At 40.4% G+C, this 25,153-nt stretch overlaps 1 protein-coding gene across 8 annotated transcripts in view; it reads right to left on the minus strand.

The window, feature by feature from the left end:
- The window catches only part of Fgd4 (FYVE, RhoGEF and PH domain containing 4), a 146,190-nt gene that overhangs the window by 51,969 nt on the left and 69,068 nt on the right, over positions 1-25,153 (minus strand). For all 8 annotated transcript variants that reach the window (XR_007589158.1, XM_050125134.1, XM_050125141.1 and 5 more), the window contains 2 exons: positions 11,407-11,526; positions 1,939-2,113 (listed from right to left, as the gene is read on the minus strand). Coding sequence is in view for 7 of the 8 variants with exons in the window: in XM_050125134.1 (XP_049981091.1) it covers positions 1,939-2,113; positions 11,407-11,526 (295 nt within the window). In the remaining variant the exon portion in view is untranslated. The remainder of the gene's footprint in view (positions 1-1,938; positions 2,114-11,406; positions 11,527-25,153) is intronic.

The raw sequence follows: 25,153 nt of genomic DNA on the forward strand, positions 1-25,153 counted from the left end.
GGGGTCAGGGGTATTTTAAGCAGTTGGAAATTAAATGTGGGCAAATTTTCAGTATTCACTAAAGAATTCCCGCCCGATACTACCTTTATGTTTCTCCATTTTATTATTTTCATTTGCATCTTCATATTCTTTGCTATATTTCTAATCCCCACGCCCTTACCCTGACGAGAGGTATTTTTGTCAAGGTTGGTCCCTGACAACCTTACCTTCACCCCCTCCCCCTTCTGAATGGTTCACTGTTTGGTTCTAAGGCTACCATTCTTCTGCTAGCAGTAAGAACAAATTCATTTAATATAAATTTGAATTTATTCTAAGCCTTTGTTTTTTTTTTTTCCCAGTGGATTTGAACGTCTGACATTGGCTCCGCCTGTATGACAGCAGGCTAATGTTGTTACTTGCAATGGATTCCATCACAAGCAGAATTCCTCCAAAGCCTTGCCCAAATACGAACGTGGTATCTTACATATGCTTAGAACCATGAATGACAACGCATCCTTCCTTAAGGCAGTATAGAAACTGTCCACATTTTACCTGGAGAGATAAATTCAAACATAATGAATGGGACACAAAACTGATCAGAGTTAGAGACCTCAGTCTTTGGAATATTGAATCCTTTGAGGTCTCTGCAAGCCCTGGATGACAGCATTTATACCAGGCTCAGTCTCCAGCCCTCCTTATATTCTGCAGTCACTTTAGTGGCTACAGAATCTGTAACTGAAAGGATCACTCTTCTGTTTTTGAATCAATCCACTCTGAGAAGAAAACTAAAGGAATTTAATCATTCTTTTAAATATTGCTACAATCTTAGCTATCAAAATAATCATAAATTCCCTATTTAGGAATTTAGGTATTTAGGATTTATAGGAGATAACACAACTGGTCAGGAATGAAAAATGAAGACAAGCTTTTAATCACTTTTCTCCAGAATTTGTAACTATTATAGTAAGTATAATATCTTGTAAATACATTGCATTTTAGTTTCTTGTTTTGTTTTTGAGAGAGTTTTGCAATAGGGGCCAGGCTCTCCTCAAACTCTGGACCCCCTCCTTCAGCCCCAAGTGTTGTGTTTATAGGCCTGTGCCCCTAGCTGGCTTATACTTACATTTTGAATTTTGAATGAAAGACATTGTAGTTTTGTGCTTGCTCATGCTTCCCAGTACATCCTCCAAATATTCCTGACTATAATGTTAATATATATATATACATAAAAGTTCATGTAATAGTCCACATGAAACATTCATACATATAAAATAGTAAAACAATTATTTTTAAAAAGTGATTTATTGTAATGGGAAATTATATCTCAATATTATACCTGAATGAGTGAAAATATTTGCCTTCATGGGTGTAAGTGAAACTATATACATTCTGTTTGGATTTCTAGTGACATAAAACAATTCTACAATAAAACAATTTAGGCAGTACAAATAGAAGAGCAACTTATATGGATTTGGTTTTTATTCTTAAATGAGAAAAACACATTTGCCCATACATTATAACTAAAGGATATGAAGATCTCTCTCTGAGAATGAAATGGGTATTTAGCATGAGCTTTGTGTTTAGTAATGATATCTCTCTGTAACTCTTACCATGAGGTACCAATAAGAAGAGAGGAGTGGACTGAATTGGCATAGTAGCAGAAAGATTAGAGAGGGCCCAGGAAGGCAAGAATGCATAGGAGGCAGCTCCTCAGAGAGTGAGGACTATGGAGTCAGAGATGACATGGTGGCCTTACTCCCAAGGGTGGACAGCAGCATGGCCACAGCAGTCACTCAGAACGACACAGACACAGGCAATGAGAAGCAGTAAATGTTAATGCCTACCATTAATGCAGGATCATGGAATTGATTTTTGAAATGTCCTGTTAAAGGCTGGAAACTTAGTAAGATGCTATGACTTTCAAAGGCTACCCCCCACCCCATTACACGTAACTCTTACCTGCCTCCTTCAAAGTGACTGATGAGGTCTGACACCTTACTAGGTTTCCCTTTTGAGGCACAGGACGTAGGGGCTGGATTAGCTTCCTCCATCCTTGGTTTTGCACTCGGTAAAGCTTTATGCCTGGGGACTTGGGGTGTAGGTAAAGTCTGCAGGTGTAATGGCTTTGGAGGCACTGTAGAAAAAGAAGAGCATTCAATGTTTTAGTGCTGTGCTCTGTAGCAGCGAAGACTCTGGTATCCTGGGTGGGCGCAAAATTCTTCAGCATTAGTAAAGTATCGTAAAGGAGTCTGCCAGTCTGGAACTGAGCTAACCAAGAACTTCACCTAGTCTGTGGTACTTCTCCAGATCTCCCTGAAATCATTTAATTATATTTGAATATACACTCTGATAATGCCTGGAAATCTACATAAGACTACAGCATTCTAAACTCTGTTATTTGTCCAGAGAAAAGGTGACAAACTAAACACAAAGTGCTAGAAATACATTGGTTTTTACAAGGCAGACTTTACTGTAATAGAGTGATTGCAGTTATCCCACACACAGTTACCAAGGTAACACAAAACAATGGCAATATAACATAATAGCAGTTTTCTGTTGGTAAACTTTTGACTTTTACTTTTTCTTTTACTTATCCATTGTATTGTTCCCCAATGCAGCATCTTCTATAACAAAAGCCTTTCCCTCATTTGCTCTTGGATAAGTTTTACACATGAAACCCCACAGTCTGAGGCCAGTGGCATTTTGTCCTCTTCCATCTATGGAAGCAGAAGGGCTGGTGATGCCCAGGATAACACACCCTATCTGATCTCACAGCTGGCATCCAGACTCTCACTCCCATGTCACTACCATTCTCCATGGTAAAGGCAGTCAATAAAATAGCAAGAGCAGGATCCTAATGGTGCTGTCTGCTGCATCAGACAGTTGTCTTGAGCCAGCATCACCAATCAATCATTTACTTCATTTCACTCCAAAAATAGAAACAGGTCATTTTATAAAATATTAGCACTTCCAGAATTCCTTAGAAAGTTATAAAAAGCATGCCAAGCTTTCATCATTTATTAATTTATTACAGGGAACAAAAATGGATCTCAATGAGCCTTGTCAGAAGAACAATTAATCTGACTCTGATCTCTGAACATAGATCTGAATCAAAGAAACTGGCATGCTTTCTATAAAGACAATGCTTTCAAAAATACAGTTCATAAAATGGTGGAGGCTGAAACAGAGAGCCGGCTAACTGGTTAACAGCACTGGCTGTTCTTACAGAGGATCTGGGTTTGGTTCCTGGCACCCCACGTGGCCTCACAATGCCCTGTAAGCTCTGAGGTCACTGACATCAGGTTTTCATAAACTAGCTTACTTACATATATTCCTGTTTCTATATTGTTACCATCATTCAACACTCACATTACATAACTTTTCAAATGTATGGTGAACATGAACTAAGCGTGAAATAATGCCATAGGCATGGGAATATAAACACTGCACTCACAGACATACAGCCTACTAGGGCACTGGTTCTCAAGCTTCCTAATGCTGGGACCCTCTAATATAGTTCCTCACATTGTGGGGACCCCCAACCATAAAACTGTTTTTATTTTTGTCTCTATTTTATAACTGTAATTTTTAAGAGTTCTTTCTTCATTATTTATTTATTTTTAATTTTTTTAATTTTTATTAATTTATTAAAGATTTCTGATTCTTCCCCTCCACTGCCTCCCATTTCCCTCCCCCTCCCCCAATCAAGTCCCCCTCCCTCCTCAGCCCAAAGAGCACTCCCGGTTCCCTGCCCTGTGGGAAGTCCAAGGACCACCCACCTCCATCCAGGTCTAGTANGTTAGCCCAAAGAGCAACCAAATTTCCCTGCCCTGTGGGAAGTCCAAGGACCACCCACCTCCATCCAGGCCTAGTAGGGTGAGCATCCAAACAACCTAGGCTCCCACAAAACCAGTTCGTGCAGTAGGAACAAAAACCCATTGCCATTGTTCTTGAGTTCTCAGTAGTCCTCATTGTCCACTATGTTCTATAACTGTAATTTTTCTCCTGTTATGAATTATAGTATAATGTAAATATCTGATTTGCAGAATATCTAGTATGTGATCCATGTGAAAAGCCTTGACCAAACGTTAAGAAATGCTGCACCCGGGGAAATGCCTTCTTTCTAACAACACTGTCCTTTATAAAATCATTTATGCCTCCAAATTATAGGTCCAAGACTCCCTTTCTTGCCCACATTCACTACCCTAAGTCTCTTAATATTTTTCATATTCATGGCTTTCATGTTTTTATTCAAAACTCTTGATGTAAAAGAACAATACAAACAAAAGGTTTCTAGCACATGGGTGTGATGCGTAGCCACCAAACATTCCATAAACAACTTTTATTATCAGTCACATTGACTTTTTCTCAGCATAATAACTTTAGTTAGTTGTTACTTTATTAAAATTTTGAGAAAATCCAAGATTAGATTGAAAGCAGACTCAATTGGCAATGTCTGCCTTGGTTGCAAAATGGAAAAACAGCTGTTGGTATGGACCCAGACAGAGTCCAGAGAACCTTTGGTTCTTCTGCTCTGCCCCTTTCAGCCGTTCCTTCTAACCTATCTCCATTCCTCTGCGATTCTCCACCAACCCACAGAACAGCTCTCTACTAGGGACCTCAGCTGTTACAGTTAGCTGGGACTCAGGCAAATGCCTTTATTCACCTCCCCACCCTCAATTCCAGACTCTCCAGACTTACTCTTAGACCTGTTGCTGCCCCCTTAGACCTGAACCCCTCCTTCCAGCCCCATGGTCATCCTTTTGGGACTTAGCCTCTTGGTATAGACACAGAGTCAAGGACCTCTCTAGTTCTTCCCCTTCACCACACCTACCATTCATTTGTGACTCTCTTTCTATCAGGGACCTCTCTGCTGTCACATTTGGCTAGGACCCAAAGTGGGCAACAGCAACCAAAGAATGGAACACCCAACACATAAAGGCAACACCATATCTACAGCAAGAACCACTTCAAATATCTTACTTAACTCCAGATACATCAACCCCAGTGAAAAACCACAAAACAATACACTTCCTCCATAAGCCAGCAAGCCTATTGCAATAGCCCTGAAAAAGCAATTTAGCTGATGTACAAGACAAAGACTTGAAAATAGCAATAATTAATGTGTTTAATGATGAATAGATACCTTTATGAAGACCATAAAACATAAACAGATGAATGAAACAAATAATGAAAAATTCAAGACATGAAAGTAGAATTTAGAAAGAAACAGAATCACTAATGAAAAACCAAACTGAAAGAAAAGAGAAAATGAAAATCTGAGGACATCAGACAAACAGCTCAGAGTAAGCCTCACCAGCAGACGAAAAGACAAGGAAGAAGGAATTTCAAGTCTTGAAGAAAGGGTAGAAAAATGGACTGTTAAGTCAAGAAAATGTTAATTCTAAAAAAAACCCAGGCACAAAACATCCAGGAAATCTAGGGCACTATGAAAAGAATAAACATGAATAATTCAAATAGAGGAAAGAGAAGAAACCCAGGTCAATGGCACAGAAAATATTTTTAACAAAGTCATGGAAGAAAATTTGGCCAATCTAGAGAAAGAGATGCCTATAAAAGTACAAGAGACATGCAGAACACCAAACAGACAGAAGTATAAAAAAATTCCCCAATAGACATAATATTCAAACACTAAATATACAGAAAAAAGTATATTAAAAACTTCAAGGCAAGAGGACCCTGCCATTAATATAGCAGGACCACTAATAGACCCCCTGGGTTTTCAATAGAGATTCTGAAAGCTAGAAGGGCCAGAACAAATGTTCTACAAGCTCTGAAAGCTCACAGATGACAGCCCAAACTACTATAGCCAGTCAACAATAAATCACACCAGAGAAAAAAACCAGCACAAGATAAAAACAAATTTAAATAATTCTGTCCACCAATCCAGTTCTACAAAAGACACTAGAAGGAAATCTTCAGTCTGGAGAAGGTTAAACTACACCACAGGAGACACAAAAAGTAATAATATCAGAATAGTTCATCAAAAGAGGAGGAAAAACCTCACACCACCAAAACAAAATTATAGAAATTTATATAGTGTTCATTAATAACTCAACCCAATGGTCTTAATTCCTAACTAAAAAGCCATAGATGAGCAGACTGAATTAGAAAAGGTTCCATCTTTCTGCTGCACCTGAGAAGCATACTTCACCACCAAGGACAGATATTAACCTTTGGGTAAAAGGATGAAAAATGTAGTCCAAGAAATGGATCAAAGAAGTAAGTAGGAATAGCTCCTGTAATGTATGACAAAATTCATACCAAACCAAGACTTATCAGAAGAGACAGGGACGGGCACTACACACTCATTAAAGACAAAATCCACTAAGAGGATATTACAATTCTAAACATTCATGAACCCGAGTTCATAAAAGAAACAGTATTTCAATTAAAATCACAATAGACCCTCGTGCAGTGATAGTGGGAGTCTTCAATCTATGTTAACAAACTTTGTTAAACTATTCTTCATCTTTCTGGTTTGCTCCAGTACCCTATGGGAAAGTCCTTTGGTGTTCTTATGTTTACATAATTTATTTCTCTTTATCTAATTTAGTAAATAAAAATTCAGATTAAACAGATTTTTTTAGGTCTTCTTTTCTTGTGGCAATTCTAACATACATATTGTTGGAAGTCAGATCAATCCAGGTAGTCTCAGGGGCCCAGATGAAAGGACAAGCCTAGTTCTGTGTCCTTTCCCAGGGACAGACTTGGCAAGGCCTGGGGGTGGGGCCAGGGTCTCAAAAGAGTTAAGGTTTCCGTTTGGGCAAACCAACTTTCCCTTCCAAGAGCTGCGGTCATCAGTCCTAAGACAGCTGTGTCTGAGGCATCCTGTATTCTCTTGCCAACACTGTCTGCTTTAGCTTTCTGCTGACCATGGCCTTCCCCTTGAAAACAGTATAGAAGATGCTGTACTTCTTAATAAGCTTTCTTGGCATAAATCATCAGTACATGCAAAACCTTCTGGTGCCAGCTACCAATCTTCTGTATTTAGTGATTGTTAGTATTCAGGCATCTCTACTGGTCTGCCCTTGGGGTTCTGACAGGACAGGTGCTCAGCTGCAGCCACTAGGAGTACCTGCTGTACACATTCACTACTTTCCCTTTTAAAAGGACCCTGCCCCATTTCTCCACCCCCTCTTTCTTCTTCCCACTTTCTCTGTCACTCTTTCTCTATCACCTGTCTCTCTCTCTCTGTCTCTCTGTCTCTCTTTACCTCTCTTCTCTTCTGCTGCTCTTGCCCCCAGAGGCAGGTCTCCCTCTCGTTCCCTTGTCTATGTTCCCTTTCCTGTAGTAAAACCCCTCCACATAAACTCTGTTGCATGGCATCTTTCTCTCTTGTGCCACTTTTTAAAGATTACAATGATCGCAGTCCTCCCCTTCAACACCTCTACATTCAGGACCCTTATTCCTGTGAATCTGGGTCTCCTCATATAAAATGCGGGTCTCATATAAAACCGTGTGTGGTTTCTCCTGTCAATCTATACTATGCCAATTTAAGTCTTTATTTCAAAATTTCAAAGCACAGACTTTGAAAGGACAGAGAAGCATTCACTCCCCTAAATGTGTAAGCTGAGCTGGAAATTAGCATTAAGTCATCATCCTTACATATCAACATTCTGAAGATCAGGAACGAACAATATGCACACCCTCTAATCCAGAATGAGAGTCAGAGGCAGTTTGAATACAGCCTGGTCAACATAGTTCCTGTCTCAAAAAATAAAAGAATCTATAAGAAATCTATAAGAATCTATAGAGCTAAGAAACATAATAAAGGCAATATACAGTAAGCTAGCAGCCAACATCAAATGAAATGGAGAGAAACTCAAAGTGATCCCACTAAAATCAGGAACAAGATAAGGCGTCCACTCTCTCCCTATCTATTCAATATAGAACTCAAAGTTCTAAGTAGAGCAATAAGACAACAAAAGGAGATCAAGGGGGAAACAAACTGGAAAGAAAGAAGTCAAACTGTTGCTATTTGCAGGTGATATGACAGTTTACATAGTGATGCCAAAAATTCTACCAGAGAACTCCTACAGTTGATAAACACCTTCAGTAATGTGGCAGGATACAAGATTAACTAAAAAAAAAAAATAAAAAACACCAGTATCCCTCCTACATACTAATGATAAATGGGTTGAGAAAGAAATAAGAGAAACATCATTCTTCACAATATCCATAAACAACATAAAAATATTTTGGGGTAACTCTAAGCAAACAAGTGAAAGACATGTATCTATGACAAGAACTTTAAGTCTTTGAAGAAAGAAATTGAAGAGGATATCAGAAAGTGGAAAGAGCGCCTCCCATGTTCATGGATATGGTATAAATAGCAATCTTACCAAAAAACAATCTACAGAGTCAATGCAATTCCCATCAAAATCAAAGCACAATTCTTCACAGACCTCAAAAGAGCAATACTAAATTTCATATGAAAAAACAAAAAAAATATCCCAAGATAGCCCAAACAATCCTGTACAATAAAGAAACATCTAGAGGCATCACCATCCCTGACTTTAAGCTCAATATTGAAAACAGTTTGATACTGGCATAAAAACAGACAGGTGGATCAATGGAATCAAATCGAAGACCCAGATATTAATCTGCACACACATGAACACTTGATTTTTGACAAAGAAGCAAAAAATATAAAATGGAATTCTTTCTTCTGAAAGCATCTTCAGCAAATGGGGCTGGTATAACTGGATGTCGACATGTAGAAGAATGCAAATAGATCCATATCTGTCGCTATACACAAAACTCAAGTCAAATGTATCAAAGACCTCCACACTGATCCTCACAGAAGAGAAAGTGGGAAGTAGCCTTGAATGCATTGGCACAGGAGACCAGTTCCTAAAAATAACACCAATAGTGTAGACACTGAGAATAACAAATAAATGGGACCTCCTGAAACTGAGAAGCTTCTGTAAATCAGACACAGTCAATAAGACAAAACAACAGCCTACAGAATGGGAAAAGATCTTCACCAACTCCACATTTGAGAGGGCTGATCTCCAAAATAAAGAAGCTAGATATCAAAATACCAAATAGTCCAATTAAAAAATGGGGTACATATATAAACAGAGAATTCTCAACAGAAGAACCTCAAAAGGCTGAAAGACACTTAAGGAAATGCTCAACATCTTTAGTCATCAGAGAAATTAAAATCAAAACAACTCTGAGATATCATCTGACTCCTGTCAGAATGGCCAAGATCAAAAATACTGACGACAGCCTATGGTGGAGAGGATGTGGAGTTAGGGGAACACTCTTCCACTGCTGGTGGTAGTACGGCTACTGTGAAAATCATTATGGCCGTTTTTCAGAAAATTAGGAATCAATGTACCTCAGGATTCAGCAGTGTCACTCTTGGGCATATGCCCAAAGGATGCGCACTCACACCGCAAGGACACTTGCTCAACTATGTTCATAGCAGCATTACTCATAATAGCCAGACCTGGAAACAACCTAGATGTCCGTTACCCCAAAAAAGGATAAAGAAAATGTGGTATATTTACACAATGGAGTACTACTCAGAGGTAAAAAAAAATGACATCTTGAAATTTTCAGGCAAATGGATGGAACTAGAAAATAACACACTGAGTGACGTCACCCAGATCCACGAAGACAAATATAGAACATAGTCTCTCATAAGTGAATATCAGACATAAAGCAAAGGATAACCAGACTACATAACAACACCAGAGAAGTTAGGTATCAAAGAGTACCCTAAGAGAGACATATATGGATCCCCCCATGAGAAGGGGAAATAGACAAGATCTCCTGAGTGAGTGTGGAGGCAGGGTGGAAGCAGGGAGGGGAGGGTACAAGAGGAGGGGGGAGAATAGGAGGGATCTGGAAGGTCAGGTTTGGGAAAGGACAGAAAGAGAGAGCAATGAAAGAGATATCTTGATAGAAGGAGCCATTATGGGGTTAACGAGAAACCTGGCACCAGGGAAATGACGAGAATTTCGCAAGGATGACTCCAGCTAAGAATCTAAGCAGTAGTGGAGAGGGCGCCTTAACTGCCCTTCCCCTGTAGGCAGACTGATGACTACCTTAATTGACATCATAGAACCTTCATCCAGAAAGTGATGGAAGCAGATCCAGAGATCAACAACTAACCACTGGACCAAGCTCCCGGAGTACAGTCGAAGAGAGGGAGGACCAATAATATGAGCAAAGGGGTCAAGAGCAAGATGGGGAAACCCACAGAATCAGCTCACTTGAACTAGTGGGAGCTCACAGACTCCAAACTGACAACTGGAGAAGCTGCATAGGACCAAACTAGGCCCCCTGAGGACAAGTGACAATGGTGTGGCTTGAGCAGTATGTGGGACCACTGGCAGTGGGGCCATGATCTAAGCCTAGTGCATGACCTGACTTTGGGGAGCTGATACCTTGTCAGCACAGGAATGGAGTGTGTGTGTGTGGGGTCCTGGTCCTGCCTCAAGGAGATGATGGGGCAGACTTACTTGACTTCCCAGGGGAGGCTTTACCTTCTCTGAGGGGCAGATGGGGGGGGGGGGGGGGAGAAGGTGGGAGAGCAGAAGGAGAAGAGGAAGGGGGAACACAGATTGGTTTGTAAAAATAAATTAATTAAATAAAATTTAAAATGATAGGAGGTAAGTATTAAAGTAACAATATAGTGACTTAACCATTCAACTATATGAAACAATAAAACAAGGCCATCGCTGCCTCACTAGGTAACAGGATAGTTTTGGCATGTGGTCACTAGACCGCTGCCTTGGTTTTCTCAGTGTTCTGACTGGAAAACATTGTAGTGAAGCAATACATCTTCCAAAAGCAAGTAAAGCCACAACGGCCTTTTAAATATCAATTTATTGTTATTATTTCGTATAGTTACATACACCAGAAGTACATTAATTTCAGTTTGCTATCATTTTTATCTTTCAACTCAGGTGCACTGAGCAAAGGGTTGTCTTGCGTTTTGCACATGAAATATCTTAAATCACGGCTAAAAACTTTCTATGTCTATATTCACTTTATTGTTATATAGGGATACGGCCAGAAGTAAAGATGATAAGTTCACAATTGGGCTTGCTATGTAAGTCACCGACTTTTTTTACTTTGCTTGACAAGTCATACTTCATATCACTCTGAACACAGCAGTGGCCAGAATTCCATAATCTCGTGGGCAATACGCTAAACTCATTTTAAAGACTTCTTTCAGAAAAGCTTAGCAACAAAATTCTAAAGCAACTCAGAAACATTCAAAGTATTGTAATAAAGAACAGATCATAATAAAGAATGCACACTTTGTTTTAGAAGCAGAGCAAATCCTGGTCTCCACCTGAGCAGGCAGGCGTACAGGCACTCCAAATGACCTGCATTCATTCTCTGCTGCTTCTGGGGCCAATCACAGAGCCCCAGAGTACAAACCTTGTGGCTTTGGACTTGCAGCTGAGCGTTTTGCTGGTGTCCTCCCATTTATTCCCTGAGCCTCTGTGGTTGTGTTGCTTGTCGTACAAGGTGGACTGACCTTCGGACAGGTATTGATGCCTAGAATTTAAAGGGAAAGGGAAGGTAAATACAGAGACACTGCACAGCTCTTCAGAGAGTCATTGTTCTTCTGATGGCACTGTGCCACAGGACCTTAGGAACCCTTGTCACACATGTGCTGCCCTTGACCGCTTTTGCTGGGGAGACCTCATTCTGCATGATTGAGAAAGCGTCATGTTCATGTGGAAGGGAAGCGCCTGTATAAAGCCCAGCTGAGTCCTCAAACCCCATTCAACCGAGTGGTGAAACAAGATGTACTGAACCACGACTGCTTTCATTGCTGTGCTCCCTCTGAAATTCAGTTGTTAAGCCAGATTTTAGAAAACATGAAGTTTCAATAATTAGACAGCCCGTGACTAAAGCAGAAATTAACGTGGCTTTCAACAGATACCTTGAGCTGTAACTAACTCTGATATGACTTAAACATCATTTAGCAAAGCAAGTATTATTGAAAATTTTGATAGAATGCTATTAAAATCCTTTTTTGTTTGTTCGTTTGTGCCTCGAGTACACAGCAAGTCAAGCTTCAGGGGATGTGGGTGTTTGAGACAACTGAAACACAGCGGAGCAGTCTAAAGATGTCTGTTGTGGTCCTCATGGAGGGCAGCTTTGAGGACGCAGCTCAATGGAAAGCAGAGGGGGACACTCTAACATACACTTAAACTCCAACTCTAGTTCAACTTCAGCCTTGAATTATAAAAGCTAAAAGGTGGGCTGTGGTGGCTAACCTCAGTTCTCAACTTCACTGTGTCTAGAATCAACAAAAACCTAAGCAGCTGGGAAGAACACGTGAGGTTTAACCAATCATTTGAGGCAGGAAGACCCACCCTAAATCTTGGCCACACCTTCTGGCGGCCGCCCACATATAAGACGGTGATGAAGGAAGCCTTTGCTTTTGCCTGCTTGCCCTCACTCTTGCTGGAAAGTTCATGAATCCTGATGCTGGGAAATTCCTCTGCTCTTAGAAACCCCTTCTTCAGAATTCTGACATTGATTAAAGCCTCATCAGCTGAGGCATCCAGCCTCAAGGACTGAACAACTACTGGATTTTTCGCCTTTGTGTCAGCCATTGTTCAACTAGGCAGACAGACTGTAAGCCACGTTAATAAATCTCTTTCTTTTTCTCCTCTCTCTCCCTCCCTCCCTCCCCATCACACACACCTACACACACACACACACACACACACACAAACACACACACACAATTCAAAAACAAAAATCCACAACAATCACATATTAAAAGAAACAATTCATGTGTTTAGAAATAAGCTTATCCCATATGACGGGTTTCACAATGTTCTTTTTCTACAGACTACCTCCCATGGATGCACCCAGAATATTTATAATAAGAGATCAATTTCACAAAATTTTTTTTTAATCAACTCATTGTTACAGATCAGCCACGGCTAGAAACTTCCTATCAGTCTACTGTTTAAAACAAGTTCTCACCCTTCAGTCACAATCAGAAACCATGGAAGCACAGGGAAGGGGACAGAGGACACCTTTCTAAAGTCATTTAAAAGAAAAGTAATAACAGAAGCCAGCGATAAGTCCTCCCCAGAGGCACAGCAGGGAGGCACCTCTGCCTGGGGGAGGGCTAACGTGGCACAGGTGTCCTGAGCAGTCAGTCACAGGCGCCACACATGCCATGAGGAAGGCAGCTTGCAGAACCTGCGACACTTCCTGAGCTTCTTTGTTCCGACTCCTGGAGAACAACAATAAAATAAAATAAAACCTCCTTTCTTTTTGTGCCTGCCTCAGCCTTCTCACATTGGGAGACAGTTTTTTGAGTGTGGGCTTATTGGGGTGACAGGGAACAGAAACTAAAGGGTGCTCAGACCTAGAATATTGCACATTGACTACAGGGATCTTATATCCCAGAATGACCAACAGTTAAAGAATTGGCTCTGACAGATACAGCAACAGGCTGTGAATTAGCCTAGTGGTTTGTATCTTACTTAACTACTCTGGCACTTTGATGATTGGTATTTAGCCTTAACAATAGTCTGGATTGTTTGGGGGTTCCTCGGGGGCCACTTGGCCAACAACTAGATCAGATGTATCTCATTCCTGGAACTGGAAGCTTCATTTGGGGACGAGAGAGACCTAGTTGGTCCATCTCCCCATTAGTTGGGGATTCCATTTGAATCACCTTCGTATTTGCATGTATTTTAGGAAGCTACTATGTATTAGGTTTGCATAGGACCCCACAAATGGCCTTTGAACTTAGCTGTCCTTTGGCCCCATCTTCTCTTACCCTCCCTATTGGATTGATTGTTTCCATTTCATCAACCTCACCCCTCCCACACCTGCCTATAACTATTCTGTTCTATTTCCACACCTAGAGAGATTCAACCCTCAATTACTCTATACCTAACTTCTGTGGTGATATAGATTGCACATTGCTTATCAAAGACTTAGCAGCTAACATCCCATGTATAAGTGAATACAAACTATATTTCTCTTTTTGGGTCTGGGTTACCTCACTGAGAATGAATTTTTTTTTGTCTAGTTCCAATCATTAAACAGCAAATGTCCTGATTTCATTGTTTCTAACAGCTGAAAACATTACATTGTGTGTATGTATATTTTTGCATATATGTCCTTGGGGGAAATTGGTCTGTAATTGTCTCTCTTTGTTGAATCATTGTGTGGTTGAACTACCAGCGTAACTAATCTCACAAAATGAATTGCACCAAGTTGCTTCTTTTTACATTCTGTGGAATAATTTGAGGAGTACGGGTGTTAATCTTTCTCTGAAAGTCTGGTAAAATTCTGCTTTAAAACTGTCTCACCCTGGGCTTTTTTGGTTGGGGGACTTTTAACTACTGGCTCTATTCAGTAGGAGTTAATAAGTCTATTTAAAAAAGCTTATTTGGTCTTGATTTAACTTTGCAGGCCATATTATCAAGAAAGTTATCCATCATTTCTTTTGATTTTCCAATCTTGTACAGTACAGGTTTCTAAAGTATGTCCTTAGGATTCTATGGATTTCCATTGTGTTTGTTGCGATGTCCCCTTTTTGTCTCCAGTTTCCTTAACTTGAATCTTTTCTCTTTGCCTTTTACTTAATTTGGATATGAACTTGTTAATTTTACTGGTTTTCTTAAAGAACCAACCCTTTTTTTATTGATCCTTTGCATTGTTTTTTTCCCCCTAACCAGCTTTGAGTTTGATTATTTTTTGCTTTCAATGCCTTTTGTGAGTTATTTCTTTTTCTTCTAGAACTTTTAGGCATGCTGTTAAATATGAGATTTCTCTTTTATTAAAGCAAGCACTTGGTGATATGAACTTGCCTCTCAGAACCACCTTCATTGTGTTCCATAGGTTTGGGTATGTTGTGTATTCATTTTCATTCCATTCTAGAAAGTCATTTCTTTCTTAATTTCTGTCTCAACCCATTTCCATTCAGTAGAGAGCTGTTCAGTTTGTAAGCTTTCTGTTGTTTCTGATGTTGCTGAAATCCAGCTTTAATCTGTGGTGATCATATAGGATCCAGGGTGTTATTTCAGTTTTCTTATATCTGTTGAGACTTGTTTTATGACCGAGTATGTGGTCAACTTTGGAGAAAGTTCCATGAGTTGCTGAGAAGGTATATTCTTCTGTGTTTGGCTGAAATGTTCTGTAAATATCTGTTGGGTCCATTAGGTTTATAATATCACTTAGCTCCAGGATTTCTCCACTTAGTTTTTGTCTGAATGACCTGTCTACAGGCAAGAGTGGGGTATGGAAGTCACCTACTATCACTGTGTGAAGGCCAATATGTGATTTAAGTTGTAGTAGTGTTTCTTTATGAACTCGGGTGACCTTGTGTTTGGTGCATAGATATTAAGAATTGCAATGTTCTCTTGGTGGATTTTCCCTTTGATGAGTATAAGGGAAACTTATACTTATCTCTTTTGACTAGTTTCTTATTGGAATCTGTTTTATCAGATAGGAAAATGGCTACACTAGCTTGCTTCTTAGGTCTATTTGCTTGGAATATGTGTTTTCATACTTTTACCATGAGATGATGTCTGTTTTTGATGGTGAGATGCATTTCTTGGATGTAGCAAGAAGAGGGATCCTGTTTTGTAATCCAACCTGTTAGTCTGTGGCTTTTACTTGGGGACTGAGACCATTGGTGTTGAACTGTCAATGACTAGTGTTTTTTGATTCCGATTATTTTGTTGTTGTGGTGTGGAATTTTTACTTCCACTTTTGATTTGCTCATCTTTCATTATTTATTCCTTGTGTCTTCTTGAGTGTGGTTAGCCTCTTCGGGTTGATGTAGGGCTGAATTTGTAGATAGATACTGTTTAAGTATGGTTTTCTCGTTCTTCATCTATTGCAATAGAAAGCCTTTCTAATTATAGTAATCTGGGCTGGTATTTGTGGTTTCTTAGAGTTTGTAGAACATCTGGTCCAGGCCCTTCTGGATTGTAGAGTCTTCAGTGACGTCAGGAGTTATTTTGACAGGTCTGCCTTTATGTCATTTCATCTCATTTCCTTGCAGCTTTTAATAGTCTTTGTTTTTTTTTTCTGTACATTTAGTGTTTTGGTTATTATGTGTTGTGGAAAATTTCATATGTATTTAAGAGAACAAGAGAAGCTTCTTGTAGCAATTTTAGTAGAAGCCCAGAAGTACAGGGATAGTAAAAACCAAACACAAAACCCCATTTAAAAGAAATGTTAGATTAACAAAGGAGTTGTGCATAGAGTCTCATCTAAAATGACTTGTCAATAAAATACATTGCATGCAGACTTTGTTATAGCACTAAGTGTTAGCTCTTATTTAGAATTCACTAATTTTCTACAAACACCCTTTTTCTCTTACAAGCTTTAGTCCAGCTATCACATGATAGAGCCATCATTGCTCTTCAGACACACCAATCTGCGAGTGATTCTTAAGACTCCCCTGGTTTTGCATGACGTCAGCCCTTCAGAAGAATACTGTTGGGCATTTTGCAGAGAATGTTCTTCCGAGAGTTCTTCATGGTATGTTCTCACTGTCACGTCATTACATCACTCTATTGCTCTAGCGTGATTAACATGTGATACATTTACTTCGGTTACTTGGGAAGGGGGTGTTTGCCAGTTGTTTTTAGCACAAGGCATTTTTAATGCTGTCTCTGCGGGAGTGAATGAGCTCACACAGGTAGGCACATACAGAGAACTTAAGGTCTGTGCAGCAACCTCCTTGACCTGCTGAGTCCCCTTGCCTGTCCATTTACCTTATTCTTCAAAACAAAAGCTCTCACTAAGTCTGGAACTCACTGCATCTAGACCGACCGGCTGGCTATGCAGCCTCCAGGACTTGCCTGTCTCCTCCCACACTGGGAGGTCTAACCATCTTATTCTTTGAGAAAGTTGAAAGTTGAGAAAGGGTCTCGCATTGAATCCGGAAGTTATTCTTTTTTTAAATATTTATTTTTATTTAATATACAGTATTCTGTCTGTGTGTATGTCTGCAGGCCAGAAGAGGACACCAGACCTCATTACAGATGGTTGTGAGCCACATGTGGTTGCCGGGAATTGAACTCAGGACCTTTGGAAGAGCAGGCAATGCTCTTAACCACTGAGCCATCTCTCCAGCCCCCCCCCCCCGGAAGTTATTCTTCCAGCTAGACAGGATAGCCAGGGAGCCTCCAGGACTTGCCTGTCCCCTGCCACCAGTGTTGGTGACCAGTATAATGCCTAGAGTTTTATGTAGCTGCTGGAGAATCTGCACTTGGATTCACAAGCTCTCCACTGAGCTGGACACCCAGCCCTTACAGTCCTCTCCTAGCCCCCTTTAAAGTTTTCCTCATGTCTCTGACAGACTGCAGAAAAGCACTGCATCTCGTGTGTTAGCTGAAAGACCTTGGCTAAGAAACTGAGAGCATCTTAAAGGGATAACAATAATGTCATCAAGTTTATAAAACTCAGTCTACAAACTTTATGCTACAGTGAGAAATCTGGTGTTAGAAATTTACCTCGTAGGAAGTCAAACTATGCACTAAATGTTTATAATTGCATGTGTGACAGTTTAAAATGCTGTAACAGTCCACATAGGAAATAAGATGCAACAGATGCATGTGTTGAATATATTTTAAATGCTTGAAATGTTTTGGTTATGGAAAATGTGCACAGCTTTTACTGGCTGAGAGTCTGCATCCTGAGCATCTGAAATGCTCCAGAATCCAAGAAGCATTTTTAAAGCATCTATTTTTTTTTTTGTTTAATTGGCTCCTTCAAGACATCTAAGACATTTGTAGTTTCTCAGATTTCAATATATAGATTCAGGTGCTCAATCTATAAATCAACAAAGAGAGAATGGAAGTAACAAGAAAAAGATAACTAGGAATGTGAAACAGGATGAGGCAAAACAATGAATAAAGGCTGTCATGTCTGCCACCTATATAGTATAGCATTCAAATATCTTATAAAATGTGCTGATAAATTATACAAAGAAAAAGAGGAAAACCTATGGCAATCACAACATATACATACAACAGCTTTTTTTTAAAAAAAAAACCATACGCCCCCCCCACATTCATACGTCCAGTTTCAAGGAATCATTCATAATAGCTAACAACTGGAAACCACCAAATGTCCATTAAAAGGTGAATTCATACATAAAAAGGGTTTTGTGTACAATGGAAGAGTATTCTGTCTTTAAAAGAAAAGAGGGGTTTTATATAGCCTACCATGTTCATGATCTTAAGGACATTATGCTAAGAAAAAGAAGCCAATCTCAAAAAGACAGTATCATATAACTTTATTCATATTAAGGACTTAAAATAATCAAATCCATAGAGATCAAAAGCAGAATGGAAGTTGCCAAGAGCTGAGAAGGAGAAGTGGGAGTGGCAAGTCAGTGCAGCAGTTTTCAACCTGAGGGTCCAAACCCCAAGACCATCAGCAAACTCAGATATTTATAACTAGCGAAACTGTTATGAAGTAGCAATGAAATAACTTCATGTTAGGATCATCACAACCTGAGTAACTGTATTAAAGGGTTGCAGTTTTTGGAAGACTGAGACCCACTGAATTATTGTTTAAACAATATGGAGTTTCACATTTGTAAAATGTAATATTTCAGCAGGTAAGGGATACAGAGTAGCATAAGATATTTAAGATTTATGTTCTATATATTTTATTATGTTTATACACAATTGAAATTTAAAATTAAATGTTCATATATTATGCAACAGTCTCCTTCTAGATAAAACCTTTCATCTTGGAGGAAACTATCAAGACCCAGGATGTTCCAAATGGAGGTGAAACTCTCCATCAAATGGGAGCTGTGGAGTTCAGGAGGCAGAGCCCAAGGCCTCGGGAGGCTCCGAAGTGGAGGGGATGGAATAGACCCCTCCCTTGTCAAGCACACTAAGCTGCAGGGACTGCCCACAGCCACTCTCAGTGAAGCTGAGCTTGTGCCTTCTGGGGGAAGCAGAGACCAGCAGAGCTTCCTGGAAGATGGCCAGACCACCGGAGCCACCGGGCAGGGCACTCTTTAAACTGTGGGGCTGCCTGCAGTGAGTTCCAGGTTCCCAGCGTTCATAAGCTGTCACTATGCGGGATAGGCTTTGGTGACAGGGCTGTCTTTGAGTCAGTTCTGCTCTCCTAAGTAATCTCTTGCCCACACTCCTGTAAGGGAATCCAATAAAGCTCCCTGGCTCACCAAGACAAACGGTGGAGGTAACCATACTTTGGTCTGATGTCATTCCTCCAGCTGGAGCTAACAGACTTCATTCCTGTGTCCCCAGGAACAACGTCATACAATATCATGCAATGACAAACAGGCCACATCCTAAGTTCCTGTCATCTCTAACAGCAAGCAATCATGTTACCATCTCCCGAGTGTGCGGTCTCTCCCAGGCTGTGTCCTGACTTCCATGATGAGCGGGGACTATCCAGTACTGAGACACCACTCTCCCAGGCTCTGCTCCAGCCTCCGGCCAGACTCCGAAGGACACATCATTTGTCCCCTTGCACTGCTACTAGTGTAAGACTTGTCTCACGATCAGCATCCCCTGTCTGTGTACCTCATCTCACAGCTGCTTCCCAGGCCTGCCTTGCAACTTTCTCTGCCTCAAATAGTGCAGCTCCATCCATGCTAAGCCAAAACCCAGGAAAGCAACGGGAATTCTTTTTTATGTCATCGAGTAGATCCTGTCCCTCAGAAAATTCTGTTGACTCTGTGTATTGGCTATCATTCTGCTGCTATGATTAAAACACCATACCCATGGTGGTGGTGGTGGTGGTGGTGGTGGTGGTGGTGGTGGTGGTGGTGGTGGTGGTGGTGGGTGTGTGATTGGGGCTTATGCTTCCAGAGAGAGGGATAAGAGTGTTCCATGGCAGGGAGGCAGGGTGGCTGACAAACAAGGCAGCAGAATCAGGAAGCCGAGAGCTCACAACTTTAATGCAAGCACAAAGCAGAGCGAACAGGAAGTGGCATGAGGCCTCTGCTCTGAAAGCTGGCCCCCAATAACATACTTCCTCCAGCAAAGCTCCACCACCTAAACATCCCCAAACCCGGCTACTAACAAGGGACCAAGTGTTCATATGGGGACATTCCCGCTCAAACCACCAAACTCTACCTTCAAAATAGTTCCAGGTTTTTCATGTCGACCACTACCTTGATTGTTACTCTTCTGCCATTAAATACCATCATCTTAAATTGGATCAAAGCAAGCTCCTCCCTCCAGAGTTTCCATACTCCCCCTACCCCAACACAGGAAATACTTTGAAACTAGGTCAATAGAGATCCTGTGCTTAAACTTCCCCAGTGGCTCCCCATTTTACCAGGTGAAGACCCAAGTTCTTCACAGTGATTTGTAGTCACTGTACAGCCTAGCCTGGGCTCCATCAGCAGGAGACACTGTACAGCCTAGCCTGGGCTCTGTCATCAGGAGTCACCCTACAGCCTAGCCTGGGCTTCGTCATCAGGAGTCACCCTACAGCCTAGCCTGGGCTCCGTCACCAGGAGTCTCATCATTTACCATTGCTCTGTTCACACCACTCAGTTCACATTGCTCTTTTGTTGCACACACAGGCCAGACGCCTTTTATGACCTTCAGTCTAGCTGCTCCACGAAGGGATGCTTCTCCAGATAATTATGGCCACCTGTTTATCTTTTCCAAATCTTGGCTCAGATTGTACCTTCTCAATACAGAATGACCCTGACACACAGCTTTCTGCAGCTCGTCTTCCTTCAGTCTTTCCAAATCATTCCCAGCAGCTCTTGTACTATGTGATAAATGGTACACTGTCCGCTTTCTCTGCTCAGAACCTAAACTGGCCAGGCAGTGGTGGCGCACGCCTTTAATCCCAGCACTCAGGAGGCAAAGGCAGGAGGATCTCTGTGAGTCTGAGACCAGCCTGATCTACAGAGCGAGTTCCAGGACAGGCTCTAAAGCTACAAAGAAAAACCCTTTCTAGAAAAAAAAAAAACCAAACAAACAAACAAAAAAAACATTAAAACAAACAACAACAGAATCTAAGCTGTAGAAGTCAGTCATTCTTGTTTGGAGCGATTTGTGGGCCACCACCTGTCACGCAGTGGATGCATAATAAACATGTTGAACAAATGCATTCTAGAGACTCTGCAGGCAAGTATTTCTTTTTTTGCCTAAACTCTTAGTTTCTATTTCACGTGAAACACTAAAAAAATTCTAACAATAGGAACATATATGACTATATATTAAAGGTATATTACTGTATTGTAACTCAGTATGTTTCCCCACACTTCCAATTCTATCTAAAATCAGAAGCATTGAGCATTATTTCTATTTAAGTTCCAAATATTCAGAAGTGAGGGTAAAAGGAAAAAAGTTTAGACTCAAGAATGCTCTCTACATTCCAGGAACAAATGTGGAAATATCCGGAGTTGTGAACCTGCCCAGATGCCATCTTACTAACAATCGCAGATGTCCGCTGTCACGGGTACAGCGTGCATGAATAAGGCAGTGAGCGCATCATGTGAGGTACTTTATTCTTTTCCCCACCCCATTTCTCCTAAGTTACCAAATGAAAACCCTCCAACTAAAAGCACCCTGTTTTCACCTAATTTCTGGGAACAAAAAATACATTCCATTTATGGTCAAGCAGCAAGGGGAGATAGGTAATTTCATATGGATGGAAGTTTCCCCCCAACCCCTGGATGGCCAGTTATGAAGCAATATTACTTAGTGAGGATAAGAGTGTGAAATTAGTGCAGTTGCTGGGGAGAGTAAGACAGGATTGGCGGCGAAGCAACCACTCACAAGAAAGGGTTGGGGCAAAGAGGAGGAGAGCAATGGCTCCTTTGGCCGAGTTGCCATGACAGGGCAACGGTGCTTTCATTTTAGGACCGCAAGGAAAATTTAGACATTTCTGATTTGTCCCTTTTATTTACATGGCTGTGTGGCCTAAAATTTATTTTAAGTGCTCTTTATGTCCAAGTCGCCCACATGGTTTGCCGCCTCCCTTTGCTATTTCTCCCCTTATCAGGTGACATCCGACCCATGGCTCTCAAACTCTTTGTCCATGAACCATCTTTGCTGGGCAAGTCACTTCTTCCCTTTCCCACTACACCCACCCTGCCTCCTGGTCTGTGGCCATCTCCAAACCCACGGGCCTACCTCCATACCCATAGACCAGGCTTGTTCACAAGCCACCCTAGCTTGGGAATTTTATGGCCATAAGTGCCTACATTAAGAAAATAAATAAAAAGAACACAAATAAATGACTTAGTGATTCAACTGAAGAATTTAGAAAAACAGAAACAAACCAAACTCAAGCCAGTAGATTCTAAGTGTGGTGGTTAGAGTTAAAATGGCCACAATAAGACTTGGGCATTTGAATACTTGGTCCCTAATTGGTAGCTGTTTGGGGAGGAGTAAAGGTGTGGCCTTGCTGGAGAAAGAATGTCACTGGGTGAGGGGTGCACTTTGACATTCCAAAAGACTCACACCCTTTTGAATTAGCACACTCTGCCTCCCACTTACATGTGGAAACACGAGGTCTCTGCTGCTGCTCCAGAGGCTACCACCATACCTCAGTCCACCAACAGAGACTCTAACCCTCTGGAGCTGAAAGCCAAATTGAACTCTTTTATATGCTGCCTTAGTCGTGGTGTTTTGTCACAGCAAAAGAAAACACAGTGAGAAATAATAAGACTCACAGCAGAACACTAACTAGAAACAAAGGGAACAAAACAAAGAATCTAAGAGCAGCTTCGTTGAGAAGATTAAACAAGATAGATACTCATTTTAAGCAACCGAAGGAAAGAAAAAGATGATGCACATTAACAGAATAAAAACAAACAGGGAAACATTACAACAGACACTAAAGAAATATGCTGTATAATAAAGGAATGTTTTAAACCTGTACTACATTAAGTTGCAAAATCTAACAGAAATGAATTTATTTCTAGATTCAACAAAAACTATCAGAGTTAAATCAAGCAGAGATCAAGACATAAACAGATCCACAACAAAGGAGAAGATTATAGCAATAATAATACTACTAATAAAAACCAAAACCCTTCTGATTAAAACAACTCCAAAATTTAGAGGAACTCACAGCAGAATTGTAACCAACTTTCAAAGAACTATACAACCTATACGTTTTAAATTATTAAATAAACAAAAATTAAAACAGGGGAACTCCCAAACTCATTCTATAAAGCCAGTATTGCTAACATCCAAACCAGTTAAATCACAACAAAAACAAAACTGCAGACCATATCCCTGATGAACACATATGTGAAGATTTTTGACAAAACAATTAGGCAAGGGAAGGAAAATAAATGGATAGAAATATAAAAAGTAAAGTATTTCTATTTGCAAACGATAACATGCTATACATAGGAGATCCAAAAAATTCCATCAGAAATTGTTTAAAACAAGCAACAATTTCAGCAAAGTTGCAGGATAAGAATAAATAAACAGTCAAACTTACAAACACCAGTAGCCTTTCTATACACCAACAACAAACATTGAGAAAGAGATCATGGACATATTCTCATGTACAACAGCATCAAAGACAACCAAATATCTTCTATAAATCTAACTAAGGAGATGAAAGACCTCTACAGTGAAAACTTCAAATACCCAAAGAGATTGAAGAAAAAGGATATTAGAAAAATGGAACGCCCACCCATGTGAATGGGTGAGTAAATTAATGTTGTGAAAATGAACATCCTATCAAAAGCATCTTATATATTCAGTGCAATCCCAAATAAAACACCCACACCATTCTTCACAGAAATAGAGTTTAAAAAAATCTAAAATTCACATGGAACCAAAAAAGATACTGACTTGCCAAATAATACTCAGCAAAAGAGGTAATATTGGAGGGATTCCCATTCCAGACTCAAAGATATACAGAGCTAGAGCAACAAAAGCCAATATGGTACTAGCACAAAAAGTGATATTTAGATCCATCACTGGAAGAAAAAAGGAGACCCAAACATAAGTGCACATAATTATAGATACTTGACAAAGAGGCCGAAAACATGCACCAGAGCTAAAAACAAAAAACCAAAAAACCAGCATCTTCACTAATGATTCTGGATATACTGAATATCCACATGCAGAGGAATGCAATTAAACCCAAATCTATATCCCTGTATAAAAAGTCAGCCTCCATTCATAAGCGGCTTGTAGACATAAAGCAAAGAAACACCAGCCTACACTCCACAACCCCAGAGAACCTAGACAACAAAGAGGACCTTAAGAGAGACATACATAGGAAGGAGAAAAAGACAAGATCTCCTGAGTAAACTGGGAATATGGGGGTCATGGGACAGGGTAGAAGGGGAGGAAAGGAAGGGACTGGCCAAAAAGGTATAGATCAATAAAAACAATAAAAAAAAAAGTTAGCCTCAACTGCAGCAAAGACCTCCATTTGAAACCTGAACTGCTAAACCCGCTAGAAGAAAACATAGACAGTCTCCTGCATGACATAGGTGCAGGGAACGACTTTCTGAAGAGGTTTGTCCATTAGGTAAAGCCGACGACTGACAAGTGAGACTTCATAAAATGGAAAAGCTTGTGTATAGCTAAAGAAACAATCCAACGAGTAACAAAGAAACCCACAAACTGGGAGAGAATCTGCGCCCTCTACACATGCAACAGCATCAATATCCAAAATATACAGAGAACTCAGATATGAAAGTCAAGGAAATAAGTAACCTAATTAAAATTAAATTAATTTAATTAAGTGTCTAAAAAGAGTTCTCAACAGCAGAAACAGAAGTGTCTGAGAAATACTTCAAATGTGCTCATCATCCTTAGCAATGTAAATTGAGATTTTATCTCACCCTAGTCAGAAAGGCTAAGAACAACAGAAATGACAAAAATCCCAGGTGAGGGTGTGGGGAAAGGGGAATGCTTACTCATTGTTAATGGGAGTGCAAACTGGTGCAGCCACTCTGGAAATCAGTGTGGAGAATCCTCAAAAACCTAAAAACAAGTCTACCATATGACCCAGCCACACCACCCATTGGCATTCACCCAGCAGTTGACATCCTACGCCACACATGCTCAGAAGAGTTCACTGCCAACCTATGCACAATAGCCAGGAAATGGAAACAATCTTGACGTCCTTTGACAGGTGAGTGGATAATGAAAAGGAATATTACACAAACTTATGTCGAGTGAGACAGCCAAGTCCCAGG

This window comes from Alexandromys fortis, unplaced genomic scaffold, assembly GCF_014885135.2.
Source record: "Alexandromys fortis isolate MF-2015 unplaced genomic scaffold, M_Fortis_MF-2015_v1.1 scaffold_239, whole genome shotgun sequence".
NCBI classification, from domain to species: domain Eukaryota; kingdom Metazoa; phylum Chordata; class Mammalia; order Rodentia; family Cricetidae; genus Alexandromys; species Alexandromys fortis.